The 20,836-nt window shown below is 40.3% G+C and overlaps 2 protein-coding genes across 8 annotated transcripts in view; both read right to left on the reverse strand.

Moving 5' to 3' along the window:
- Positions 1-383: 383 nt before the first annotated feature.
- Positions 384-14,777, reverse strand: RPE (ribulose-5-phosphate-3-epimerase). Of its 3 annotated transcripts, none has more exons than XM_081143028.1 (6): positions 14,549-14,777; positions 9,163-9,242; positions 4,184-4,323; positions 3,659-3,793; positions 3,018-3,104; positions 384-1,404 (listed from the first exon to the last, which is right to left on the reverse strand). In XM_081143028.1, coding segments are annotated over exons 1-6 (567 nt in total). In that variant the 5' UTR covers positions 14,551-14,777; the 3' UTR covers positions 384-1,281. The 3 variants fall into 3 exon arrangements, with proteins under 3 accessions (XP_080999154.1, XP_080999152.1, XP_080999153.1); XM_081143026.1 differs by having other exon boundaries at positions 14,538-14,764; XM_081143027.1 differs by lacking the exon at positions 3,018-3,104 and having other exon boundaries at positions 14,538-14,774.
- Positions 14,778-16,835: 2,058 nt separating this feature from the next.
- UNC80 (unc-80 homolog, NALCN channel complex subunit) overlaps positions 16,836-20,836 on the reverse strand; it is a 163,405-nt gene continuing 159,404 nt past the window's right edge. For all 5 annotated transcript variants that reach the window (XM_081143317.1, XM_081143315.1, XM_081143314.1 and 2 more), the window contains one exon: positions 16,836-20,776. In XM_081143317.1, coding sequence (XP_080999443.1) covers positions 20,510-20,776 — 267 coding nt within the window. In that variant the 3' untranslated portion in view covers positions 16,836-20,509. The remainder of the gene's footprint in view (positions 20,777-20,836) is intronic.

Genomic DNA, 20,836 nt, shown 5'->3' on the forward strand with positions numbered 1-20,836 from the left:
AGGATATTCTCAGCCATCTGGTTCTGCTACAGGGTCAAGTTGGACTGGAAGTAAGACAATGTTAAGTAGAAGGAGCTTCCTTTGCCTAATACCCCTCCCAAGGCCTTCACTTGTAAAAAGAGTACAAGCCAGAAAGCCTGTGCCCTACTGGGTGGACGCTTTCCCTGCTAGCAGCCTACTGCTGGGCTTTAGTATCTTCATTTTTTAAAACAAGGACAAAAATATCTGCCTGCCACTCACAGGAATGATTTGTAGACTCAATGAAATTACATCAAAGTACTTTATAACCTATAAAACATAAGCTTTATAATGATAGCTACTTAGTACTGAGCATCCTCAATTCTATGCTACAATTCTAAGAACAGTAGCAGAAACTTTACAAATATAATAGTATTTCTTTTAATCGTCAACACAACCCTGCACAGTTATAATTACATTCACTGTATAAATCAGTTAATAGTAGCTCAAAGAGCTTGGTTGATTTGATCTGCTAAGGTCAAATAGCTGGAAAGGGGAAGAGTCAATTCAATTTCACATCCAAATAGAGGCTTTTCTGTTCAGAGCTAGCACATTATCCAATGTCCTTAAAAACGGTGGGTCCGCATGGTTAAAGATGGGGCGGATCGCTGAATACCCTGTCCCTGCAGCAAAGCGAACAAAACACCCTGCTAAAATCTACGCTTGTATTTCAGAAGAGACTACCTTAAAAATCCCTGGCCTTCATACATTGTTTTTATATATCAAATATAAGGTGCAAAGTAAAAAGGAGATGCTTTAGGAGAGCATGGTATGCCATCCCAGGCAGATTCAAACTTAGATTTTCCCTAAATTCTATTATCATATTATCACCCATACAGAAAAATAAAAAATGACATGGAACAGGAAAAACGTAAGGACTTCTTTTGCTTTTGGAAAACAGCTAAGAAACAACAGAAAATTCTTTTTAGAAATGGAGGAAAAAAACCACTTTTTCATAGTAGCTAATATGCCTTTGTGAGGCATTAAGACACATTTCTGTTTATAACTTTAATACAGCCATATTTTTACTCTCTATAAAAATCAAGTCTCCCAGTAAAAATGGTATTTCACCACACTAATCTTTAAATCCCATCGCTAAATTTCTAACCTCCTGGAACATTCTGCACAATAGATGTCAGTCACCAGAATGAGTAATTGCTCAGAAAATCAGCACTGCCTCAATTGTGGTATGATTTGGTAGTCAATATTCTTGTTTTCCAGCAAAAGGATTTCATGAGCAGAAACTCTGGACTCCTTGTGCTTTCATCGATCAAGAGAACGTTTCTGAGCAGCTTCTGAGCAAACATTTCTTAACAGGTTGATCACAGATCTGGGGTCTTCACTCCTCATAATGGCACTGCCAGACACAATCATGTTAGCTCCTGCCTGGAAGAAGTAAACACTCAGTTATGCCTCCAAGAAAGACGCAGAAAAGCCTAAAACAGAATTCCTGGACTAGAGTTTCTACTCCTGCATCTGTCAGTCAGCAATTAAATTGTACAAAAGCCACTTTGAGATGAACAGATTTAAGCAATCTGGTTCAATAAAGAAGTTAAAATGCTTAACAAATGAGGATGTGAAATTACTTTTAAGTGTGTCTAAGAAATCACTGACTTTTTTTGTAATGACCTCTAAATACTTCATCTTTGTTAATATTTGGATAATCCTCAACTCTATTAAAGTATTTCCAATATATACCAATATCTCCATAGCTACTAAAATTCCTTTTAATTTTGAATTATGCATATGAATTGGTAGACAGTCTGAAAGGACAATGTTGCTAAAATGTGAAACTATTCATAAAATATGGCAACATTAAATAATTTCTCATTTTGAGGCCAGGAGGAATGGAACATCTTTTAACTTAGGCTTCACTGCATTTCAGAATGGTTTTGAGGTGGCTTAAAGAATTTCAAGATGTTCTTAAGTGTAAAAACAAAAACAGAGGAAAGCAAATAGTGTGATTCCAAATTTAGCTCTGCTTCCTAGGATCTGACTTGCGGAGGGAAACCCAATCCACTAGCGAGTCACTGCCAGAAGAAAGGGAGGCTATTAGGAGAACTGCTAAAGCGGAGGAAAGTTTCCCAATGAGACGCTATCTGTGATACAGTGTGCCACACCTCGAACAACATTCTTCATAAAAATGAAAAGGGAAAAAAGCAGTTCTACAGGATTGTAATTGAACCACATCTCTTCAAGTGAACAGGGACAGCATAACGGCAAAGAACAGCTTAGGTCAAAGAACTCCACCCGGGGGGTCAAAGGGTATCCGCTACGAACTACTGGGCCAGCTCCTCTCTCAGAAGCACTTATCACAGCCCGGCTTTTGACCAGTAGCAAGCAGAAAAGTGTGGCATTTATACAAAAAACTCGAAGGGCAGATTAGACAATGCTGCTTAGTAAGAGCAGGCCACCTGAATCACCTGCAGTGCTACAGGAAGGGCTGGCACCCTCTCCTGATGAAGCTCAGGGTCCTAACTCAGCTAACTACTTGGGAAAAACTCATCCCAGCTCTACATAGAGGATCAGAGGTATCCAGAGATCAGATCTAGAATGTCACCAAAAATGCCTCTAGTCAGTTCTTACGAGGTAATTAATACAAGGAAACTAAATTGGCAACTAATACATCTAAGTTCTACAGCGTAACAAGTTTTTCCTTTTATAAGGTGTTTTCTTTCCCTATATGGACAAATGACTCATTCCAAGGCCCTGGAACTTAATGATCCTCTAAAGGCTGGCATTCAGTATATTCCTTTTCAAAAAAGACCTTTCTTCAGCATCACTGAGATAACCAAACTTACTATTTAACCATTGTCTGATTTTAGAATATTCGTTTATTGCTCATTTTCCTAGTTCTACATTTGAACAAAAAATACTTTTCCAAGAAAGAAAGGCAGTGTAGGAAATGTAGAGGAACTCTCTTTAGCCCACAAGACAATGTCCTGGACATTACATCTGACAGGAAGGTGGTCTAGGTCACAGCTGAGGAGCAGTCTCACCTCTGCACATTTATGGATAGTGTCAGGACCTACTCCACCATCGACCTCTATGTCCAAAGACGGGAACTGGGTCCTCAACCAGTGAACCTAGATATACACGAGGAAATAAGTGACTCCTAAAGTGGATATGACGGGGATGGGGGCACAACCAAATAACAAAACATCAAGCAGCCAGTATTGCCATTAAAACAGGACTCCAAATATCTCACATAATACCTTTATATCAATACAAATTATGATTGGGGAAAACTTCCCTTTCAATACACTGAAACAAACTAAGCATCCCAAAAGCAAGCTTTGTTCTGCTTGGCAAGTGGCATTAAATCTGTCATGGCATTTCAGAGAATATACTTCATGGAAAAAAGACAAAGACAAAACCCTCGATATTCACTGAAAACTCAAAAAAGCTCTAAAGGCTAGAGAAATAATGGCTTTGAAAGAAAATTTCAAGATTAAAATGTATCTTTTCTGATTTCCAAACCTAAATCTCTTACAGCACTTATCATACTGTATTAAATGATCAGTAGGCATTTCCATCTCCCCCACCATCCGAACAGGGCAGATACAAGTGGTTCGATATATTTTTATTGAATGAGCACATATAATAAAAGCCTCAACCCAGAATCAAATACTTCTTTTACCTTTGGCATCATATCTTCCATGAATTTCTGCCCTCCAAACCCAGGTTCCACTGTCATAACCAAGGCCATATCTATCTGATTAGCCCACGGTGCCAAATACTCAACTGTAGTTCCTGGCTTGATGGCAAGGCCAACCTGTGACAGAGACAAATTTGCTACATCACATTAATAATTACTTCCACATTCTATTATTGTGGCATACCAGGCCCAGTAGAAATATCTATTCTTAAAAAACAGAATACATACATAAATGGAATACATAAAATGTTCAGACTATGTAATTATTTATTTAAAAAGTAAACAAGGCTATTTAATGTAAATGTTTCTAAAAAAGCAGTAATGTTCGAAAGAATTATTATACATTATTATACTTATACAAAAAACAAGTTTAAAACTGTGGCTTCCCAGCGAAGAACAGCTGCCTAAGTCTGGTCTTATCTACCTATTAGGAAATGTCTTCCGCGAAATCTTCCCAACTCTGAGTGTGAGTAGTATAAAACATTACTGTCACAGCTGACCTCTCACCTTCATCCCATTCTCCCGAATGTCTTTAATCAAAGCCCCTGGGTTCTCAGTAGCCTCAAGATGAAAGGTATACTGATTAGCTCCTGCTACAGCCATTGGCTTTACCCACTGTTCCGGCCTCGACACCATCATGTGCATGTCTAGAAAGAAAAGACACATCGCCTAAATATTACGGAAAGGAAACTGCCTGGCTCATGTTATTGAGGCCAACCTACAGTTTTTCCCATTTCGTATGTAAACTCTCTGACATCACAGTAATTGTTAAATAGTTACATTTCTGTATAACTGGCCTCCTTTTATCTTGAAGGTTAGGTTCTGGTTGAACTCATTAACACACATACATTTTTCTACAATAAGCATACGTTGCTGTATATGGAAAGTAATGATTAGAAATCAGGAGACCTGGTCTACGTCCAGTAAATATCACTCTAAAAAACTTTTTAAAGTCATATTACCTATAAACACTTACTTCCTCATTTATAAAATAAGAAAGCTAAATTAAATGATTCTCTTCACCAATATTTTATTGAACACTTACTGCACCGTTAGCTATTCTAAGGCCTTAGGAATAGAGCAGAAAGACAGACAGACAAAAACATCTGCTGTCATGAGGATTACATTCTTAGTGGGGGAGAAAAACCATAAAAAAATAAGTAAATACAATACACACTAGGGTGGTAGTTAACAAAGCCAGACTGGTTGGGGCATGGAGCAATGGGGAGAGTGGATGAGGTCAGAGAGGCACGGGGTGAGGAGAGTACCGGGCTCTGCAGGCCATTGGGTTTTACTCCTAATGAGACAGGAAAACCACTGCAGGATTTTGAGTGAGGTAGAGACAAGATCTGACCTAGAAGGCCATCGCAATAACCCAGGTGAGAAAGGATGATGGCAGCAATTGAGGATGGTGGGAACTGGTGCGATTCTGGGTATGTTCGGAAAGTAGAGCCAACAGGAGTAGCTGTGGATTAGATGTGGACAGTGAGTGGAGAGGCAGAATGGTGCAAGGACTGGGGCCAGAGTAACTAGAACAGAACAGAAGTGCCATTAACTGAGAGGTAGAAAACTGCAGGAGGAAGCACGAATTTGTGGGGGGAGAACATGTTACTAAAAGAAGCCTGACATGCACCCTAATTCTAAAGCTTGAGTCATATAAATATTTTAGGCAAAATGGGCCTGGCCTTCTTAAGGATCTTGACTTGAAACATAATGGCATTTAATGAGGAGAGGGAAGATGAAAAGAGGCTAAATCAAGAACTAAGCCTTGTGAAGGACACAGTAAATATCCTGTCCAGGATAGATGGTAGTGAGAAGGCTTTTGAGCTTTTTGTTTTGCTAGAGGAAGCACATTTCTGACAGAGGTCAACTTATTAAAGAAAAAAATTCTAGTATTTCAGAACGCAAATAAGATTATGAAATGCACTAAGGCTTTGAAAAATGTCAGGAAAAGCGTATACCACTTGACTAATGACGCCAAGGTTCAAGTCTCTATTTCTAAACAAAAGTAACAAAAATAGAACACATTGTAATAGATAAAACATTGTTTTTAAAAGATACTCTCCATATAGCATTTATTTCTCTGTATTATAAATAAGGAAAATTCAATCTGGTTTAGAATATCTAGTTTACCCATTCCTTAAGTTACCAGACTGCTATGTCATTCCATTTCTCGAATGCAGTAACCACTAGCAACATCGCTGGAGACACTCCAGTGTCCAGGGAGTCAGTGGTTCAGTGAACTTGCCTGTAGTTAACACACTGAGATGAGCAGTTCCCAAATGTTCTATTATCAGGCTACCTTTACACTCTCAAAATGACTGAAGACCACAAAAAGCACTTTTGATGTGGGTTATATTTATATATATTTAATATATTAGAAATTCAAGTTAAGAAAATGTTTAAGTCTCCTTATCAACTCATTAAAAAAAAAAAAGTGCCCGGCCGGGTGTGGCTCAGAGGTTGAGCGTCGACCTAGGATTCAGGCGATCGGGGTTCGATTCCCGGTCAGGGCACATGCCTGGGTTGTGGGCTCGATCAATGACTCTCTCATCATTGACGTTTCTGTCTCTCTCTCTCCCTTCCTCTCTCTGAAATCAATAAAGATATTAAAAAAAAAAAAAAAAAAAAAATTTTTTTAAAAAAAGCAAGGCCCGGCCGGGCATGGCTCAGCGGTTGAACATCAACCTAGGATCCAGGAGATCGGGGTTCGATTCCCGGTCAGGGCACATGCCCAGATTGCGGGCTGCAGCTGATCGATGACTCTCTCATCATTGATGTTTCTGTCTCTCTCTCTCCCTCTCCCTTCCTCTGTCTGAAATCAATAAAGATATATTTAAAAAAAAAAAAAAAGCAATAATAAATCTATGACGTTAATGTAAGAGTGGTATTATTTTACATTTTTGTAAGTTTCTAATGTATGGCTTAACAGAAGACATCTGTATTCTCACATCTGCTCTGCATTCAATCTGTTACAATGTGTTGTTTCACGGGAAGAAAAGAAAGAAAATTTCATAAAAAAGAGAGGAGTACATTAACAGCCTTTTCAGACAAGTGTGGATATTCTATTTCTACACCAAAAATCGGCAAGTGATACTTTTATAAAGGTTGGCTGCAATGTGGAATTTGTAAATCCTACCAGTGAACTTTTCCTACTTTGTTCCACTAAAACCTGTTGGTCTATTTCACACTTTGGATCTTTTATGCTATCAAAAAATCACATTTATTATATCACTACATATCTTATCAGAAAAGCTCTAAGTACTAAGAATTAATCAAGTTTACAAAAGCGGATACACATTTATCAAAATTCTAATTTTCACTTGTAAGCTCTAAGTTTATCAGGGAGCAACAAAAGCTAATGGGGTGTTTTCCATGAAGTGACAGGCTAATTTAGTTAATTAAAAAAATATAGCAGTAAAATGCACAAGTCTGATAATCATAGTTCATCTGTCAGTTGTTCAAGTGAAAATAGTGTTCATAAGAAAAGCAGGTAGTTAAGTTCATAACTCAAACAACGGCGCAAGAAGTTTCCTTGAGAAAACCACCACAGTCCAGCATGCAGCAGAGGTGCCTTCTATGTGCTTCCTACTTTGTCACACAAAATGTTAAAAAGACATGCACTCAAGGGTCAAGATTTACTAAAATTCATAACTTGCATTGCCTCATCAGGATACTTACTATGTACACACCATGATGAAGAATGTTAATGACTACTTGTATAGTTCAATACCACTGCCTTGGTTCAGGCTAAGGCACCAGCAGACTAACTCACCATTGCTTCTGCATCTGCACCCTCAGTACAAATATGGGAAATAATACTGTAATATAAAAATAGTTTTGACCCCATGGGCCATCTGAAAGGGATTCTCATGGGTCCTCAGACCAAACTTGAAGACCATGGATTTGGATAATAGCAAAAACAGACTTTTCCCTACCACTTTATTTGTCAGGTTATTTGTATTCAGTACTGAGATTAAACTGTTAAGAAATCTAGCAGTCATACATAACATCTTGTGATTTAGTTTCCAGAATATATTCATGTGTTAAGTATCCAACAGCCAAGATCCAGGAATTAAACAAAAAAACCACACAAATCTTAATTTTAAAAAAAAGCAAAGATCATAAAACCCAAACATTAAAGCATAGAGTCCATTCATCTTTATTTTAGACCCAATTCTAGAAAGATTAATTCTAGTAAGCTTATCAGCAAGTAACAAACTAAAACAAGAAGAAAAAGCAGATTGTGTGTGGTGGTGGCAGCAAGGTTGGTAAGAGGAAAGGCACTGACAGTAGGAGATACAAACAGCCGTGAGAAGTGACACCAAGAGTCCAAATAAAAGGGAGAGAAGGAAAAAAATTTTTTTATATCCACACAAAGCCAAAAGCAGAGGAATCTGTGGCTTTTATACAGTGGGGGCAAACAATGCTACTTATTTCATCCACCTCTGATAGTCATAAAAGCAAATTTATATCAGAAAATTCATTTTTCAAAATGTAGTAAGAAATAAGTTTAGATTATCAGAGGATTATTCCATTATTTGGAAATTTCAAAATGGCGAACATGTTGGTAGAACATTGTTTTCCTCTTGTCATGTAAATTAGGCATAATGTACATTCTCTTTGGGACACTCAAAGTGGATGGACGCTGGAGAGAGGCTCTGTCGAACAGCACCTTCTACGATGACCACAATGTTCCGTGGCAGAACCGTACAATACAGTAGTCACTAGCCAAGCGTGGCCGAGAGCTTGCTATATGGTTAATGCCACTGAGAAACTTATGTATAAGAGATCTGGCAAATGAGGCACTGCTAAGCTAGTTTAAAAGAACAGCAAGAACATGTGGGTTGAATTAATGTCCCATTAGAAGTAACTTCTAGGTTACTGTGTGATCTTAAAAACCTTAACTCACATTATCCTACAGTACTTAAGCGGGAACATATACACGCCCCGTTTGCAGAAGGCTCCAATTGCATGAAAATGGCTTCATTTCTAGACCATAAGTCAATCAGTTCATAAATTCATTTAACATTACACTGAGCCCCAATCTTGTGTCTATGCTTAGCTCTAGGAAAACCACAATAAACAAAGTGGATGAAATCCCTGCAATCAAGGAGTTTATAATCTGATAAAAATAACCTCAGATTAAAGGAAGTTCTAAGAATATCCAGAGGTGACATGGTAACTGGATAAGGGTTAACTTAAGATAGGGTGCTTAGAAAGGTCTCTGAGGAAATGAGAAATGATCTGAGGCCAAAAGATGAGGTAGAGCTAGCCAAGTGATTAGCTTCCCCAGCAAGAAATTAGCAAAAGTGCCCAGGCCCTGAAGCAGGAAAGAGTTTGGCTTATTATAGGCAGCCAATGAAGCCCCGGCACAGAGAAAGGGGGAAAGGAGGTTCGAGATGAAACTGAAAGTTGAGAAATCAACTACCTTTTCTTTTACTTGAGCAACACATCCAGCTTCAGATGGCGTAACACCCACTTACCAAAGAAAGGGTCCTGGCCTAGCTGCTTTCGGAGGCTTTCTACCACAGGGTGACCAAAGGTGATGTTGGGAACAAAATGCCTACAAGACAAACAAAATCTTACTCTGAAAATATTTTCAATTCAGTTTCTGTATTTTTTTCTCAATATGTATTCTGATAGGGGTAGAGGGGAATGTCTGTGATTGCACTATTTTTCAATTTAATATTTAGCATCACCAGTATTAAACAATACTAAAAATATCTGGATAATTTTGACTTTACAAAGCAGTATCTCAGTGATATTTGAACAAGTCATAATAACGCCACATGATTTAACTCCGTAATTCATAATCCCTGATGAGTAGAACTAGAAAGATGACAAATCAAAACCCCAGAAGTTATATGACTTGCCCAAGTCATATACTAGTTAGAAAGTTCTGGACTGTAAAATGGGTCTTCCATATCCTAATCTGTCACAGGCTGCCTGAGGCTACTTCCAATCCACCTGTACCACAGGGCATTAAATGACAGTTTATAAACTTTCTTAAAGATCATCAATAAAGAAACTTAATGTATGTACTAAAAACCACCATTTACTCAGGGTTTACAACATGCCAGGTATTGTACCTTACACTTCATTTCACCTGCACAACAGCCTTACGAAGTAGATGTGTTATTGTATGAAGAACATAGGATAAATAACTTCCTTAAGTCAACCAGTTCCTCATCTGTGGGGGAAGGATTCAAATGAAGTCTTCCAAGTATCAGGCCCAAAGTACTTAACCATCATCCTGCTCCTGTTAGGTGTTGTGTTCTAGCAAGTACCATGCTGGTTACTGTATTTTATAAAACATATGTGAGAGTTCCTGCCTGGCCCAGAAAATGCTACAGTCTCATTGCCAAGAGATGCCTAATAACTTACAGAATTCATGACCTGCTGTTAGAGTACTGTTCAGAGGAAGCTAAAGCGGCCAACCACGGACCACATTCCCCAACACTCTTTACATCCAGTTGGCCTAGGTGACTAGTTTTCACAGTGGACTGTGAATTTAAGTCATGTGTGTCACCGCAGAGCCCAGTAGGTTAAGTAGTATTCCTTTTCTGTCCTCACTTTACCCTTCTGCCAATAAAGAAGCCTTTATGGAACAGCAGAGCCAAAGGATAAAAAGTCTATGCCCCTGAATTTCAACATGGAAGGACATTCACACTAAACTGTTACATGAATGAGAAAGAAACTTTATAATGTTAAGTCACTGACATATGGCCTTTATTGTTAAAACTAATAGGTTATTACCCTATACGAGGATTGCAAGAAAAGCTAAACAATAACAAGTAGACAAATAGGTAAAACGGTTCCAGAGGCAAGTAGTATAGCACTTTACAAGAGGGGCAAGATCATGAGATTTACAGAACAAACAGAATTTTAAGGTGGGAAAAGAAACGAAGCAAAGGCAGAAATAAAAAAGTGATGTTCACAGGAGGAGGAAGGTGGTGTTCACCAGCTTGGCTAGTGTGAAAATAGCGGGAAACAGACTGTGTCACAGTAAGGGTATCAAATGCTAGGCTCAGTGTTCGGGCTTCATCCAGCTGTAAGTATGAAGTGAGGCTTTAAAGTAAGAAGCAAACGAAAAATAAGGTGCAAATAATAAAGTAGGGAGGTGCACTGGGCAGTAAGTTGGAAGAAGGGAGGTAAGAGGTGTTGGCAAACAGCAAGGAACAGCAACGATGGAAAGGAAGACAGGTACATGTGATAGGATTTGTTCACTGAGAAGACTGGGGGGTGGGAGGGAGAACACACCATGGTTAGGATTTTAAGCTTAGATGATAGGCAGAATGAGTGTTAATAAAATATTAAAACTTCTCCGGGCCAGGCACCATTCTAAAGACTTCCCACAAGTTAACTCGTTAAAACCTCACAACAATTCTATGAGGTAGATACCACATTATCTCTAATCTATAGGTGAGGAAAAGAGGCCCAAGGTCACACAACCAGGCAGTGCTGGAGGCAGGCATTAAATACAGGCAGCCTGGCTCCAAAGTCCAAGTTCTTTACGTGTTCACCTGCCCCTCCACCAACAAACTAATACCTAACAGAAAGTCCTGGTGAGGAGAGACTTAAGAGGAAGAGGTCAGGATTCAGGACACACCTGAGAGGGACTAGTAAGATGGATGGTACAGACACTTTCACTCACAGCTTGGTGGTCCTTGGAGGTTGGGGTTTTAGTGTTTAGGAAATCATTCTATCATTCGCCTGAGAGCAATGACGGCTCGGGCTATACAAAACAGGCTTCTAAGTTTACTTACAACTTAGAAGTAAGGGTCAGAAAAGCAGGCAGTGAGGCCCAATGAATACTATACAACTCTGGAATTGAAAGATTTGTATTTTGCTCACTGTTCTTTTTTTTTTTTTTTTTTAATATATCTTTATTGATTTCAGAGAGAGGAAAGGAGAGGGAAAGAGAGAGAGAAATATCAATGATGAGAGTCATTGATCGGCTGCCTCCTGCACGCCCCCAACTGGGGATCGAGCCCGCAACCCGGGCATGTGCCCTGACCGGGAGTCGAACCCCAATCGCCTGGATCCTAGGTAGACGCTCAACCGCTGAGCCACGCCTGGCTGGGCTCACTGTTCTTTTAATTTGCTGTGTGGTCTTGGAATTACATACCTTGTTTGTGCTTCACAGAGTTTTTTTGTTTGCTTGTTTTCTGTTATTGTTTTTTACACAAACTGAAGGTAAGATCCTCCACCACTAAAAAGAAAACGAAGACTCGCTTTATTGCGATCCTCACTTTACTACAGTGGTCTGGAATGGACCCCACAGTATCTCCGAGGTATGCCTGTACTTTTGTTGTCTCAAACTTAGGCTTCATTTATCATGAAAATAAACATAACCACATCTTGAGAAAATATGAGAATGAAAAACAAATATACTTTTACTTCATTGGGAAACAGAAGCAGATCGTATAAAACTACTGACCCCCAAATTATATTACAAACTGCGCTACTGCAGATCAATTAAATGCACAAGTACACTGGGAGTTCAAAAACGCACAGATACCCAAAGAAACCAAAGGCTTATAGCTAAGCCAAGAAACCCAGGCAAACTCAGTGTAATGTTGGAGATTTTTAAAGAGAGCAAGGAAAGAGACAAGCATGGAAGCAGTACCTGCAGGGGAGGTAAACTGTGGCTGGCCACCTTGGGAAAGGGAGTCCACACCCCTGCTTCCATACCCCTGGCCTAGGAGACACTGCAGCTCACCCTGGCTTTGCCTCTTCTCGTGGGACAATCAGAAGGGGCTGAACCTCCTTAAACTGGTTTCCTCCCTTACAACAAGAGAAAAGGAATAGCTCCATAGGAGAAATACAATAGCTCAAAAAGCTGTGAAGCTTAAAAGGGAAAGGATTTTTAAATGGTATATTGCAGAATTTAGTTTCTTTAAACCAAGATGTTTCTTGGCAGAGGGGGAGAAGAGTAAATAAAAAACAAATACTTTTATCTTAAGCTCAGGATTATGACACAGCGTGTTTCATTCATTCCACCAACTATAACTAAGCTTGTCATGGTGCTTTACCTGCAGAGAATACAGAGTTGAGCCAGAGACAGCCCGTTACCAGGGAGCTTACAGTGTAGCAGGAGATACATGAAATAAGGAACAAATATAGTGTATAAATGATTAGTTGCTTTGTAAGGACAGAGAATGTGACAGTCATCCTCTGTAAGCCCACTTCCCACAGAAGACATTTAATTTCTGAGACAACACAGCTGCTGAATGCTTCCAATCCTGGCTCCACCGTTTCCTAAGTAAGAAACCACCGGCAGCTGACTTAATCTCTCTGCATTAGATTCCTCATTGTCAAATGCTGGCGCTAATAACAGCACCAACATCTCAAGGCGGTGTCAGCTAATTCACAAACAGCACCAGAACAGAAATAGTTAAGAGCTACTGTTATCATTAATATTCCCAATTTTGGTGAACATGACTAAAAACCTGTGTTAGACAGACTACATACATATCCACGGAGCCTGTTCTATCCTGAAACCCCCAGGGGTCTCTCACACAAAACTGTGTGTTTCCCACACAAAAATGCTGCTGCCTATCTGAGGCACACACTCCACTCAGTAACATCACCTGTGAAAGTTCAGGGCTTTTAAGCAAAGTTGTCAAAAAGATATGTAAGTAGAATTACATACGACAGCACACTAAAAATCAAGCTTTTGTGAGAGGTAATGTTCACTAATTTTCTTACGCTCTTAGCCTAGAATTCTTAGAGGGCTGGAAGGCCAAGATTTTGCCATTATCAGCTGGTCACACCAGGCAGGTAACTGAGTGGAATGCAAAAGAGAAACAACAGATTTAAACAGAGAGAACAAAGGAAAACACTAATAAGAGGCATGACATTAAACAGAGAAGTAACTGATTGTCTTTTGCAAATAACACAATTTGCAAATTTGCGTGAGGGCAGGCAAAGATTTTTTTTTTTTTTACCTGTTTAAAATAAATTTATTTTCCTACCCCAACCCAAGGTACAGGCTGTTATGATTTTAAGGCCAGTTATCAGTGGGGCTCAGAAAACTACTCGGCAAACCCAAGATCCAAGCTGCAACCGTCACAAGGTTGAGTAATCCAGCGGGCTTCTCACTGCTTTCTCTAGGTTTGGTTCCTCCTTTCACAATCCAATTAACAAACTAGCATTGATGAGGTGCTGTAACTACAGCGCTTGAAAATGACTTACAAAAAACCTGACTCCCTGAAGAGCAGGGTGCCTGCAAGTAGACAGCGAACTCAAAACTCCAGCAATGACACCACCACCGATTAGGAGCCTGCCATGCGCCAGGCGCTGGGAACTTCACCTGCACTACCTCACCTCGTCTCCCAAAGATGACTCAGCGGCCGATTCCACTGTTCCTCGCATTTTTTCACGTAATGAAACCAGCTCAACTAGGTTAACGAAACTGAGGTTAAATGGCTACACCGGGGAATGCCGCAGGTTTCAGAACTCGGGCCCTCTCACTCCAGGTGCCACAGCGTCCCGTCCCCCCCCCCCCCCCCCGCTTTGCCACTAACTACCTATATGAGCTTGGGCAAGTCATGCCTATCCCCTCGGGCCTCAGTTTCTCACTGACAAGGAGAGGCGTGTCCAAGAGATTCCAGGCCGCTTCCGGGTGCTACGGGCTAGACGGCCACACGTTACCCGGGGCCGGGGCAGGAGAGGACAGGGACGCCGCTCGGCTCCGCTCCAGGCAGGGCCTCGGGGGCTTCCCGCCCGTCCTCAGGACCGCGCTCGGAGTGAGGCGCCCCGCCGTCCAGGGGCGCCGTGCACCCAACAGGCGCTCCATCTAGGTGCGCCCGCCCCGCCCCGCGCGGCCACCCGCGCCCGAGCCCCGCGGAGTTACCCGTCCATTACATCCAGGTGCAGATAATCGGCCCCAGAGTCCAGCATTCGGAGGCACTCGGCCCCTAAACTGGCCAGGTCGCTGTTGAGGATGGACGGCCCAATCCTGCAGCCGGACGCCATGGTGCTGGTTCCCAAGAGCAAGTTACCTCCCGAGTCCCGGGCAAGACGAAGGCGTCGCCACGATTGGCTGCCCAGTTTTGACACTGCCTTTTCCCCTTAGAGTCTTCCGGACTCTACCGGAAGCAGCTGCCTGGTGAGGAGGATGTCCCGCCTTCCGCAGGGGCGGGGCTATAGCGTGACAGTATAGGGGCGGGGCCTCGCATAAAGCCCCTGCCTCTGACCTTCGTCTTTGAAACACGCCTTAGCCCTCTCAGAATTAAAGGAGTTTCTTAATGTTTTCCCGCTTTACATTCCTGTAATTTCTTTTCCTCCTTGCCCTTGCTTTACTATTGGTTTCTCCATCGTTTGTGTGCCTTCCCTTTCCTCTCCGTCTCCCGTTACCCTTAAAAAACAAACCAAAAGCCACTTCGTCCTTACAGCTCTCTCCTTGAGCTCGTCGCAGGAGCTGGAGGAGTGAGTTCGGGCGGAATCATAGCTCCGCCAGACACTAGCCGGGTTAGGTAAACCAAAATTACTGTTCCACTGTAATAAGGAGTAAAAGGCATGTATTTGCGTGACAGGAGTTGCAGGAGACGCAGACTCAGGTACAACCTGAATTGTGTTCCGCTGAGACAAAGGGGAGGCTGCCTGATAAAAGGAAAGTTCCTGCCCAAGTTTCCAAGTAGGCCCCTTTTATGTAAATGAGGTATCCAAATCCATGCACTTCTGATTGGTCCGAATTGTGAAGTCCTGATTGGTCAGCATTGCTCATCCTGATTGGTCATTACGGGCAGTTCTGCTCTGACTGGGCGGGTCTTAGTCTATTGGTGGAAAGAGGCGGCTGCTCAGAATCGCTGCCTCGGCAGTTACCTGGGCGGAGCGGAGCGCGGGAGCCGGCGCCAGCCCGAGGCTCCTCCAGGTGGCCGGAGAACGTGCGTCCCTGTCGGCAGGCGGCCCCTAGGCTCTCATTTCACCGACTTACGCACGGACCATAACATACTCCAGGCCCATCCATGCTGTTGCAAGTACCGCATGATTTCACTTCTATGTGGAATCTAAAGAGCAAAATAATAAACAAAATTGAAAGACTCCTGGATGCGGAGAGTGGGAGTGGTGGTTGCCGGAGGGGAGCAGGGTGGAGGGACTGGGTGGGAGAAGTGAAGGGATTAAGGACAGGTGGGTAGAGGGCAACTAGTCACGGGGGTGTAAGGTACAGCATAGGAAATACCGGCTGTCGTGCTGCCTTAGCTACGTATGGCGCCCCGTGGCTACTGTAAATTTGGGGGGGGGGCACTCTGTACAGTGTAGGATTGTCTAACCGCCACGATGTTCACCCGAAACCAATACAAAATTATATTGAAAGTAAACTAATTGGAAAATTAAGATACATAAACTGCAAAATGTAGGCCCTCGGTTGACCGTGGGGAGCCCATCTCAGCAGACAAATTATTTCTTGGGGTTCACATCAAATGAATCTTTCTTCTCCTAGTCCACAGTGACCTGGACGGTCACTTCTTGCCTCACCTGTTTTCTCATCTGTTAGGACAGTGTCCAGTGTTTAGGGTTGTTGTGAAGATGAAGTAAGCAAATCCAGCACATAATGTCTGGTGTTCAGAACAAAATGATGGCGGTTATCAGGACTACTCTTGCCTCATGCCTCTCATATTCTTGGTTTTTTCCTCTCGGGAATACTCCTTGACAAATTGCAATCTGTTTATTTACTGTTCAGACACAATTGAGATGCAAGAGTGTCTATTCTTCTGCCAAGTGTGTCTAGAGTCTTTGGGTCAGGAAAAGACAGGAAATACAACCATGTGAGGAAAAAAAAATGGATTTAGCAAGAACGTACCTTAGAGGGTAAAGATAGGGCACTTTGTACTCTGTATAAAAGGCAGACTGGTAGTAACTTGAACCTCATGGTGGTTCTGGCCACATTCAGAGGACAACCAGGTCCTCAACATTCCTCCTGGGAAATCTTCCAGTCATTCCAGGTCATCACCTGGGGTATCTGTCTCCCAGCGTGCCCATTCTGCTTTATTTTGAAAGTTAAGGGTGGAATGTATGAGTAGAATGGAGCTCAGATGGGGTTGGAGGAGAGACATCAAGGCACACTATAGGGATCCAAAAGGAATACTTTCCTGAATGAGTTAAACTATTCTCTATGTTAAAAAATGAAACAATCAGTCATCTTAAATGTTTTTAGATTTACTTTATTATATATGTGCATATTCAAACACAGAAGTCTTAATATCTTTCATAAATATCTTCCATAAACATTTCAGTATTTATTCATATGCATTTTTTCCATGCTCTTTGGTCATCCAGTATTCATAAGAGACTTCTTAGTCATCTGAGGGAAGTTGGTTGTATAATCAATAATTTGTTTTTTACCTATAAAATGGCTAGTAAAGGATTTTTATCCTTCGGTCACAGTGACTATTGAAAATATTATGGAGGTACATTGATCTGTAATGCTAAGTGATCTTAAAATGACATAAGTAAATTTGCCTTAAGCTTTTCCAAATATATTCTACCCTTAACTTGTTTTTATTGTCCTGAGTGTCAAACCAAACTCTGTTTCTGAATTGCTGCAGTTGAGGCCCACTAAAGTAAATGAGGAAGTGGGGTTTTCTACTCACTGCCAAGGACAAACCATGGAATGAGAAATGTGAGGTCACAGGCCACAGCAAGACTCAGTGTGATAGCAGCAAGTTCCAGAGACTATTAAAGTATCTGGTATAACTTGAGGAAGGGTACTTGTGTTTTAGACTGTAATTCTGTTTCTGACCCTTTCTTTCCTGAAGGTCCCTATACATACCCTATTCTCATCGCAGATACTCTTGGAGTTGGACAGTGCAGTGGAGAATGTCCTTCTGTGGCTAAAGGGATAGATACTAAAGAAGGGAGGAGATGTCACACTGCCTTAGGCACTCTTGGAGGCCTGGAATAGGAAACCAGCTACTTACAACCTGTTCAACAGACTCTGAGCAGACCCCCAAACATCACAGATTGTTTTCCCCAGCACTGCCATGTCCAATTATGCCTTTTGACACTAGTTCCCAGTGCCTTGTTCCAATGCACTCAACAACTCAGTTTCCTTTTTTCTTTTTTTGGAAAAAATTGAATAGTTTATCTAATACAATTCTAGAAAGCAGCAAATGTTGAAAAATGAAAGTAAAATGTTTTGCTATAGAAAATGCTGTACCCAGGATTTGAACTGCTTTAATTGAAACTGAGTAGTATGAATCTATACCTACTATCATGGATGATACGTGTTTATTCCAATTTCTCTCAAAAGTGAATTTCTGAAAAAGCAACCTCTCGGTTAAGTCCAATATTTTTATAGGTGGGAAGTAGGTGCCTGTTTTAATTTTCCTCTAAACAAGATAAATATCATTAAGCATTGTAGCTTAAGAAATGATCTAGTATTACCAATACTGCATTTATCATATATAATGATTTTTAGTCATATACTCAATAATATTTTGAACACTGCAAAAAGTTGCTAATTATCTTAAATGTTTTTCTAATCTTCCACTACTATTTTTTTAAATATTCCTTCAAACTCCAGGTAACAGTATTCCTGAGAATACATCTTGTGAAAATCTTATGCACATACACATAGGTACTTTATCAATTGCACAGAAACATTCAACACATTACATTCAACACATTTAAGGGCACCTTCAATGGAACAGATGCAGACATCTGCAAAATCTCAGCAGTCCCAGTATGAAAACATTCCCACTCTACAAGGTCCTGCTTCTCAGAGTGGAGGCTTTTTTTTTTTTTTTTTTTTTTTGCAAGGTACAACAATACTTAGCTTATTGGAAAAGTTTCCAACAGACTTCCATAACACCAGAGTGAAGGCGTCAGGCTAAAAGGCAGACAGGTCAGCATAATCATGTTCAATACCTTTTACATATAAAGATATTTAGGATTCTTAGGAGATATTACACAATCTTCTTTGACCCCTTTACTTTTTAAATATTTTATACAATTACACATAGAGAATTTGAATCAAAAATCAAGTAACTGGAACAAAACACAGACATATAGAGACTTATATAGCTCAGACTCTTGTAATTACCAAACATAAGGCCTCTAACACTAATTGAGCAGCATAATTTTTAACAGGCAGAATACATCAGCTTAGAAAGAATCATAAAACCACTTACAGGTATATTTCTGCACTTGGGAATTAATTCAGCATTAAGTGTCAATGTTCTGAAAATATTGTAAAACATAAAAGAAGCTTCTACTTTCTAAAGCTGTTTTCTGAAGCTTTAGGTTTGAAATTTTTTGTTTTGTCCATTATCTTTAACTCACAGCTATCTTTCATTCTCATAGTAAATGGGACCAAAACCCCAAATTATATTTGAAAGTACAAATCACAATATAAGCAATGCCTATTTAATAAACGGTTCTAACAGAAAAATAATTTTCCTTTGTGATTTCAGTGGGTTTAGTAGGTCTTCTCTATATATACGTATACTTTTCATAGTCAACATAGTCAGTTTAAGCATATAGAATGTGTTCTGAATTCATTGCAATGCAATCAAAATCTGTATTTAACTTCAACTGGAGGACTAGAAAACACACACACACTCACACACCACCACCATACCAATTTAGATATGTAAATGAGCTTTTATATGCTTAGTAGTTCTATAGCAGTTTTCTAACGTAAAGTGTTAAAGTTTTGAAATTCAGTTTTGAACTATATTATACTAAGCCCTATTATAGTATCAATAACACACTAGGTATGGCCTCATAAGCCTTTTAAGTTTTATGCTTTTCTTGAGTAACTGAACTTCAAGTTAAAATAAAATTCACAAGCTGACTTTGTCTATGAAGAGATTGCTCACGTTATGTATTTTTTCTCATAAACTCAAATATCTAAAGGATCATAAGAATATTGTTAGCATTGAGAAGTTATTTTAGTGAACCTATTCTAACAACAATAACTTTAATATCTGAAAATGCGCCCTGGAGGGCAGGCACTACTGTAAGGAAAGTGATCACATTTTCCAATATCTCCTAATCCTGGCATTGATGTAGTCAGGGCTAGAAGTAGGAATATCATCTCTTTCTAGTGATCATATTTACACTTAGTTTTATTGTCATATAGGTTAAGTTCTTCTTAATTCAGAATTAAGTCTGATAATTTCTAGAATATTCTCTCTAATGTGATTGATTATGAATGGAATGATATTATGGCATTAGCAATCTGATTTACAACATGCAATAAAAATGATGGTTGAAAAATAAATATGGAAAAGTCCACAGCTCTAAAAATAGTGTTTTTCCTTCTTTTGAATGGCTGTATTGTTGATCAAAACAAAAATGGCTGCGGGCTTATTCATTATTTAGTTTTCCCCAAACTAATATTTTCCTTATTTATTATTTTTATGTAAATTTCTACTTGTACGAAATTTCTACCTGATTTAATATTTTTGAAACTATAAAAATAAACATTTGCATGAAATGTATGATGTGGATAACCTCAAAAAATTGTATTCTCTTTTAGAACATATTATTTGCTAATATTCCAGGTAAGCAGCTCTGTAACAGTATATGTTTGTAACTGCTCAGGCCTTCATGAATCATAAACAGTGTGCAAATGGCTCTTTCCCCTTATTCCTCTCTGGTTTTTATGATCTTCACACAATTAAATAATCTTAGCCATTGATTTTTAAAAGATGTTTATGAAACAATAGGCGCACTGGCGGCAAAATCTACTGAGATTTATGTCACCTATTGGCTATAAAGTGCTGTTTTTTCATCTTTTTCAAGCAAGAGTATTCAACTTTTAGCAAAGTGACCCCTCCCACATTTCATCTACACTTGCAACTCTTACACGATACAGAACTAAACATGTGACTCATCTAGGTCTACACCAGTCTCCCCCAGCTCCGTGGGAGTAAAAGGGAACTGGCTGGACAGCAGGGGGTTCTCCATGCCATTTTCTTCACTGATGTGAAGGACAGTGTCTCCGTGCTGCAGGAGGATGGATGTCTCAAGGCCTGTGAAGTCATCAGGGTCTGAGATTTGAGTCGAGAGGGGGCCGTGTGCCGCAGCACCCTGCACTTCTGGGTCTTCCTTCTTTTCTCCTTCCTCAGCAGGGAGAGTCTCACTCTGTGATCAAAAGGTCCGTAATGTCAGGGAAAGTCAGAATGGGTGCTCGGGAGGAGTATC

This window comes from Miniopterus schreibersii (assembly GCF_964146895.1).
Source record: "Miniopterus schreibersii genome assembly, chromosome: 7".
In the NCBI taxonomy this organism is placed as follows: domain Eukaryota; kingdom Metazoa; phylum Chordata; class Mammalia; order Chiroptera; family Miniopteridae; genus Miniopterus; species Miniopterus schreibersii.

Excerpts from the sequence above, each read along its gene's own strand:
- RPE (XM_081143026.1), bottom strand. The coding sequence starts at position 14,659 with ATGGCGTCCGGCTGCAGGATTGGGCCGTCCATCCTCAACAGCGACCTG. Across the intron at positions 4,324-9,162 it reads AGGCCAGGACCCTTTCTTTG|ACATGCACATGATGGTGTCG; the intron begins GTAAGTGGGTGT and ends TTTTCTTTCTAG. Across the intron at positions 3,794-4,183 it reads TTCGGGAGAATGGGATGAAG|GTTGGCCTTGCCATCAAGCC; the intron begins GTGAGAGGTCAG and ends TCTCTGTCACAG.